The 8,186-nt window shown below is 41.3% G+C and overlaps 1 protein-coding gene across 2 annotated transcripts; it reads left to right on the top strand.

Moving 5' to 3' along the window:
- Positions 1-852: 852 nt before the first annotated feature.
- On the top strand, positions 853-5,590 carry LOC128608524 (uncharacterized). 2 transcript variants are annotated; one of them, XM_053626296.1, is made up of 2 exons: positions 853-1,924; positions 2,100-5,590. In XM_053626296.1, exons 1-2 carry the CDS (start codon positions 1,280-1,282, stop codon positions 2,112-2,114), a joined length of 660 nt encoding a protein of 219 aa, XP_053482271.1. In that variant the 5' UTR covers positions 853-1,279; the 3' UTR covers positions 2,115-5,590. The 2 variants fall into 2 exon arrangements, with proteins under 2 accessions (XP_053482271.1, XP_053482270.1); XM_053626295.1 differs by having other exon boundaries at positions 853-1,998.
- Positions 5,591-8,186: the final 2,596 nt, after the last annotated feature.

Below are 8,186 nucleotides of genomic sequence, written 5' to 3'. Positions count from 1 at the left end.
AATATAGTACTATGACATGTTTGTGACCTAAAATGATACGAAATATGATTGTTTACATTAAAATCTACAGGGTGAAAAAAGTGAAAATTGAAGTGTAGAAAGTCACTTTTCATCAAATGTGCCCTAACAAAACATGTTCACATTCGTCCTGCATGTCCATACACACTGTGGCTCTTCAGACGCTCAATGCACCATACAGCGATTTTCAAGCGGCTGGGAGCGAAGGAAAGGGGTTTTTCTAACAATCTCATATAATTAATTGAGTGAACTTCTCTAATATGATATTTTTCACATATTTATGACATAATTTAATACTATGGCATGTATCTGACCTAAAATGATATGAAATATGACTGTTTACCATGAAATCTATAAGTTGACAAAAAGTGAAAAGAGTGAAAATTGAAATGTAGAAAGTCACTTTTCATCAGATGTGCCCTAACAAAACTTGTTCACATTCGTCCTGTTTGTCCATACACACCAGAGCTCTGCAAACACTATACAGCGATTTTCAAGCGGCTGGGAGCGAAGGAAAGTGGATTTTCTAACAAAGTCATATAATTAATTGCATGAAGACCTCTAATATGATATTTTTCACATATTTATGACATAATATAGTACTATGACATGTTTCTGACCTAAAATGATAAGAAATATGATTGTTTACCTTAACATCTATAAAGTGAAAAAAAAAGTAAATTTTAGTGTAGAAAGTCACTTTTCATCAAATGTGCCCTAACAAAACTTGTTCACATTCGTCCTGTGTGTCCATACACACTGTGGCTCTTCAGACGCTCAATGCACCATACAGCGATTTTCAAGCAGCTAATACTATGACATGTTTCTGACTTCAAATGATATGAAATATGATTGTTTACGTTAAAATGTAAAACTTGATGATAAAGTATGATAAGGTGAAAAAAGTGACATTTGAAGTGTCACATTTGGATTTGGAGCTCAGAGTATCTGGCAACCTGAAGTGTCACTGAGGAAGCAGCACCCTTTGAGCTAACGCTATTTCATTAATTTCTTCTAATCTCTATACTTTAAAATTATTTACCTTACATTATACAAATATAACTGTCACTACTTTAGATAAAACAATCGTAACGTTGCGCTGTCGCTAAATTTGATCTGTTTTTTTTTTTGTTTTTTTTTACGAACATCCGCGACTAGCTTGCGACTAGCTTGTAGCCCGTAGCCCGCTAGCATCACCTACCGCTAGCCTTGTTTACGTTTCACATTTCTCATTTACCGCTGTTCTGTTTAAAAAACAAATATGTCTGCTGTCTCTCCGGTTTTGAGTGCAGATGAGGACTCGCTCGAGCTTCACATGGTGCAGCTGGAACTGGAGGATGTGGAGAAGCAGATCCGCGGCCTACTCAACAAGCAGATCCAGCTGCTGGAGCGACAAACTGCGCTGGAAACATCTTGTGCCTCTTCCCACATATCCAAGGTAAGCACACAGCGTGGTATTTCCACTCCCAGCCCCTCTACGCTGTGTGTTTCTCTGTGCAGGGACCGTGCACCTAGGACTTTCCCAGCCGTGGTCTCCGTCACGCCGGCGCCAACACACCTCGGGCCTTGGGTGAACCAGCGGCAGAAGGCACGGGCTGGACCCTCTCCACCTCCGGTGTTCGAGATTCCAACCAGGAACCGCTTCGCCCCTCTCCGTCAGACCAGACCCAACGCTGTGATCTTCGGGGACTCCATTGTGCGGAACGTCCGTGTAGCCTCATCTAAAGGTAAGGTGCGCACACACTGTTTTTCTGGTGCTTGTGTCCTTGATGTCGCTGCGCAGGTATCCGGGATCCTGAAGAAGGATGAGCGCATTGGAGCGGTTGTGCTGCACGCGGGGACGAACAACACCAGGCTGCGGCAGACGGAGGTTCTGAAGAGGGACTTCTACAGCCTGATCGAGACGGTACGAGGCAGATCACCCACCGCGAAGATCATCGTCTCTGGACCTCTTCCCACATAAAGACGTGGAGCAGAAAAGTTCAGTAGACTTCTAGCATTAATGATTGGTTAGTCTCTTGGTGTAATGAGCAGAATCTGGTGTTTGTCAATAACCGGAATCTGTTCTCGGAGCGTCCTAGGTTGTTTCGTCCTGATGGCCTGCACCCCAGCAGCCTTGGAGCGGAACTGCTGTCAGACAACATCTCCAAGGCGCTACACTCCAAGTGACTGCCTACCGTAAGTACATCTTCCAATAATAACAACATTCAGTATAATCAATGTTCAATTAAAAATCTGGCACCGGTAATACATACTATAGAGACTGTGTTTGTTCCCCAAGCTATACAAATATATAGAAAATCTCGGAAAGTCTATCTTCGTAACCTAATTAACATAAAATTAAATCATATTGAATGCACAGCCAGCACTTTTGATCTGAGGCTAGGACTATTAAACATTAGATCTCTTGCGTCTAAGGCTCTTATTGTTAACGACATCATTACTGATCAGGAATGTAATTTAATGTGTTTAACAGAAACTTGGATTAAACCAAACGAGTACATAGCATTAAATGAAGCCAGTCCTCCTGGATATAGTTATGTACATCAGCCTCGTTCAACTGGTAGAGGAGGAGGTGTTGGTCTCATCCATAGTAAAAATCTAGTCGTCACACAAAAACCTAAGCATAAATGTAATTCTTTGGAAATTCTTTATACCAGTATAAGTTATGTAGCCACAAAAAATGTCAATTCCTCTAATTATTATTTACAGACCCCCAGGGCCATATACTGAATTTCTTAGTGAATTTGCAGACTTTGTCTCAAACCTGGTTGTGTCTGTAGATAAAGCATTAATCGTCGGAGACTTTAATATTCATTTTGATAACCTGGAAGACCCTCTAAGATTAGCGGTTGTGTCCATCTTAGATGCAGTAGGGATTAATCAGAACGTAATCGGGCCTACTCATAATGGTGGTCACACTCTTGACCTCATACTAACATACGGACTAAGTATAGAAAATATTATAATTTTTCCGCAGTCTGAAGTTGTCTCAGACCATTATCTTATCTCGTTCATAATACGTATTGATCGTAATATTTCCACCTCGCCTCGCTACCGCGTAAAACGTACCTACACATCAGCTACTGCACCGAGCTTCATAAATAACCTCGCAGGAACATCAATTAGATTGTGATCACCATCAGATCCCATAGAACTCGATCAGGCGACTGAAAGCTTGGAGTCAACACTCCGCTACACGCTAGATAGAGTGGCTCCACTCAAAAGGAAAATAATTAGAGAAAAAACATTAGCACCCTGGTATAACGATCAAACGCGAACCTTAAAACAGACAACTCGACAATTAGAACGTAAATGGCGTCAAACCAAACTGGTGATATTTCAAACAGCATGGAAGGAGAGCCTAATGAAATATAGGAAATCTCTTGGCGATGCTAGAAAAATCTATTTCTCCACCTTAATAGGAGACAACAAAAACAATTCTAGATTCCTTTTCAACACAGTAGCAAAATTAACTAGGAATTAAACCACTACAGAGAGAAACACTCAATCATTACATAGCAGTGAAGATTTCATGAAATTTTTCATTGATAAGGTTGAAAATATTAGACGTGAAATACAGGCCATTAAATTAAAACCGGACAGTACTGTAACAAACCCATTACATGACAATGTAGCAATATCAGATCAATGTTTAGAGTGTTTTGCTCCGCTTAGAGAGACCGAACTAGCTACATTAAGCTCTTCAGCCAATTCATCAACTTGCATACTAGATCCCGTACCTACATGTTTGCTTAAACAGATTTGACCAGGAGTAATTGAACCACTTTTAAATATAATCAGTTCTTCCTTAAGCACTGGCTATGCACCTAAATCACTTAAATTAGCAGTTATTAAACCCTTGATTAAAAAACCTGATCTTGACCCGTCTCAATTGTCCAGCTATAGACAGCTGTAGTCCCCTTCATCTCTAAGATTTTAGAAAAGGTTGTAGCAAAGCAGTTATGCTCGTACTTAGATAGGAACAACATTCATGAAATGTATCAGTCAGGATTTAGACCTCATCATAGCACAGAGACAGTGTTAGTTAAAGTAGTAAATTACCTTCTACTGACCTACAATCAGGGTTGTGTCTCGCTGCTTGTGTTACTCGACCTTAGTGCAGCTTTTGATACTATAGATCACACTATTCTCCTTGATAGATTAGAAAATGTTCTTGGTATTAAGGGAACAGTCCTCTCCTGGCTCAGGTCTTATCTGACAGATCGTTATCAGTTCGTAGATGTAAATGGTGATTTCTCCATGCGTACTGAGGTTACTTTTGGAGTTCCACAGGGTTCTGTTTTAGGCCCACTGCTCTTTACTTTATATATGCTACCCCTAGGTCAAATTATTCGTAAACATGGAATTAGCTTCCACTGTTATACTGATGATACACAGTTGTATGTTTCAGCGAAGCCAGAGGACAGACAGAAGCTTAGTAAAGTTGAGGATTGTGTAAAGGACATTAGACGTTGGATGTTAACTAACTTCCTTCTACTTAATTCTGATAAAACAGAAATACTTTTATTAGGCCCACGTGTAGCTAGAAGTAATCTTTCTGATCACATGGTTACTCTGGATGGTCTTTCTGTTTCATCATGTACAGCAGTTAAAGACCTTGGAGTAATTATTGACTCCAGCCTATCATTTGATGCTCATGTAGATAATATTACTAGGATAGCTTTCTTTCATCTCAGAAATATTTCTAAAATAAGAAACATATTGTCACTACATGATGCGGAAATACTAGTTCATGCATTCGTCACCTCTAGATTAGATTACTGTAATGCCTTCCTGTCTGGATGTTCCAGTAGGAATATAAATAAGCTCCAGTTAGTCCAGAATACTTTTATTAACCTATAAAGCACTAAACGGTCTTGCGCCACAATATCTAAGCGACCTTTTGGTTTTATATGATCCGCCACGCCTACTTAGATCAAAAGATGCAGGCTATTTGACGGTACCTCGAATAGTGAAGGCTACAGCAGGGGGGAGAGCTTTTGCTTATAGAGCCCCACAGTTATGGAACAGTCTTCCAATTAGTGTTCGGGACTCAGACACAGTCTCAGTGTTAAAGTCTAGGCTTAAAACGTATTTGTTTACTCAAGCCTACCCTGACTAGATTCTGTTCTACTACTTCGCAGTCATAATAATCTTTTTTTCTCCCTCTCTCCTTTCGCCGAGCCCCACACGAATTTATGGAGATACTAGAGATCCAGATCCTTTCTGCCTCTGGATGGAGCTCAAATCTTCTCTAATTCCAGACTGCTGGGACTGCGGCTGCTCCTAAGGCCATACAGACTTCATATAAATCCATAATGAAATATTTCACACTAACTGTTGTTACCCAGATGAGGATGGGTTCCCTTCTGAGTCGGGTTCCTCTCAAGGTTTCTTCCTCTTAAAACATCTTAGGGAGTTTTTCCTTGCCACCGTCGCCACTCAGTGGATTGCTCAGTTGGGATAAATTCACACCTTTAATATCTGTATACCATGTTGATATTTCTGTAAAGCTGCTTTGAGACAATGTCTATTGTAAAAAGCGCTATACAAATAAAATTGAATTGAATTGAAAGTGTAGAAAGTCACTTTTCATCAAAAGTACCATAACAAAACTTGTTCCCATTCATCCTGTGTGTCCATACACACTGATGCTCTTCATACGCTGAAAATGCTATACAGCGCTTCAGAAGGCGCTAGGAGCAAAGGAAAGTGGTTTTTCTAACAAACTCATATAATCAATCGCCCGACGTACTCCAATATGATTCTGTTCACATAGTTAATCATAATATAGTACTATGAAATGTTTCTGACCTAAAATATTACGAAATATCATTGTTTACATTAAAATGTAAAACTTGATGATAAAGTATGATAAGTTGAAAAAAGTGACATTTGAAGTGCAGAAAGTCACTTTTCATCAAAAGTACCATAACAAAACTTGTTCCCATTCATCCTGTGTGTCCATACACACTGATGCTCTTTATACGCTGAAAACGCTATACAGCGCTTCAGAAGGCGCTAGGAGCAAAGGAAAGTGGTTTTTCTAACAAACTCACATAATCAATTGCCCGACGTACTCCAATATGATTTTTTTCACATAGTTAGACATCATGTAATACTATGAAATTTTTCTGACCTAAAATAATACGAAATATGATTGTTTACATTAAAATGTAAAACTTGATGATAAAGTATGATAAGTTGAAAAAAGTGACATTTGAAGTGTAGAAAGTCACTTTTCATCAAAAGTACCATAACAAAGAGAAGATTCTTAGTTCTCCCAACACCCGCATTCTTTTCAAAACCTTTTCCTCTCTACTCTGTCCCCCTCCTCCCCCTTCCCCTACTTCTCTCATTGCAGATGACTTTGCGACTTTCTTTACCAACAAGGTTACATCAATCAGAAACCTGTTCTCAACCCCAGACATGCATAGACTGACTCCTCCTCCGGGTAACTCCCAACTGACTTCCTTCTCTCTCCTCTCTGATGTCTCTAAACTCCTCCTCTCTAGCCATCCCACAACCTGTCCTCTTGACCCTATCCCTTCTCACCTTCTTCAGTCCATCTCTCCCACACTATTACCTGCACTCACACACATCTTTAACACATCGCTCTCTACTGGCACATACCCTACCTCATTTAAGCAAGCCCAGGTTACCCCACTGCTTAAAAAACCATCACTCAACCCTGCTATAGTTGACAACTACAGACCTGTTTCCCTACTCCCTTTTCTTTCGAAAACTCTTGAAAGAGCCGTTTTTAATGAACTCTCAAATTTTCTCACACAGAACAACCTCCTGGACACCAAGCAGTCTGGCTTCAAGCGCAACCACTCCACGGAGACTGCTCTGCTTTCCGTCACTGAAGCCTTACGACTAGCAAGAGCAACCTCTAGATCATCAGTCCTCATCCTACTTGACCTCTCTGCTGCTTTCGACACTGTGAACCATCAGATCCTCCTGTCAACTCTCTCCAGCCTGGGCATCACTGGAACAGTTCTGCGCTGGGTGGAATCCTATCTCTCTGACAGATCCTTCAAGGTATCATGGAGGGGAGGTATTTCTGAAACTCAGCAACTCAAAACTGGCGTTCCACAGGGGTCAGTTCTGGGTCCACTCCTCTTTTCTATCTACACCACATCTCTAGGGCAGGTGATTGAGTCTCATGGCTTCTCATATCATTGCTATGCTGATGACACCCAGCTCCATTTGTCCTTCCAGCCTGACGATCCATCCGTCTCTGCACGCATCTCTGCTTGCCTTTCGGACATCTCGGTCTGGATGAAGGAAACCATCTTAAATTTAACCTGGCAAAATCTGAGCTTCTCGTCATCCCAGCCTGTCCCTCAATCAACCACAACTTCACCGTACACCTCGGCTCACTCACAGTCATGCCAACCAGGACGGCCAGGAACCTTGGGGTGATTCTTGATGATGGCTTGACCTTTGCAGACCATATCTCAGCAACTGCAAGGTCCTGTAGGTTCATCCTTTACAACATCAAGAAAATCCGACCCTACATCACCAAACAGGCTACACAGATTCTAGTCCAGGCTCTTGTTATCTCTAAACTGGACTACTGCAACTCACTGCTTTCAGGCCTCCCAGCCAGCTCCATCAAACCCCTTGAGATGATTCAGAATGCTGCAGCGCACCTCGTCTTCAACCAGTCCAAGAGAACCCATGTCACACCCTTCTTCATCTCCCTCCACTGGCTTCCTGTAGCTGCCCGCATCAAGTTCAAGGCCTTGATGCTCACCTACAAGACCTTGTCAAGAACAGCACCCTCCTACCTCAACTCTCTCCTGAAGGCCTACGTTCCCTCTCGCAATCTGCGATCGATTAGCGACCGACGTTTAGCAGTTCCAACTCAGCGTGGCACAAGGTCCCATTCCAAAACCTTCACACTAAATGTTCCTCAGTGGTGGAATGCACTTCAAATCTCAATCCGGACCGCAGAATCTCTCACCATCTTCAAAAAACAGCTAAAGACCCACCTCTTCTGTGAACACCTAACAAACTCATAATTAAAAAAAGAAAAAAAAAATGCACTTACACCTCTACTCTGCACTTTGCTTCATCTGGAATTCAATTAATAGATCTCGTATGGTAGCACTTCTTGTATTTTCTCTGCTTGATATCGCTTTGCTTGTATCTTTCTC

This window comes from Ictalurus furcatus, chromosome 6, assembly GCF_023375685.1.
Source record: "Ictalurus furcatus strain D&B chromosome 6, Billie_1.0, whole genome shotgun sequence".
NCBI lineage: Eukaryota > Metazoa > Chordata > Actinopteri > Siluriformes > Ictaluridae > Ictalurus > Ictalurus furcatus.
Note: the sequence above shows the minus strand (reverse complement) of the source record. Positions and strands in the feature narration are given on the sequence as shown.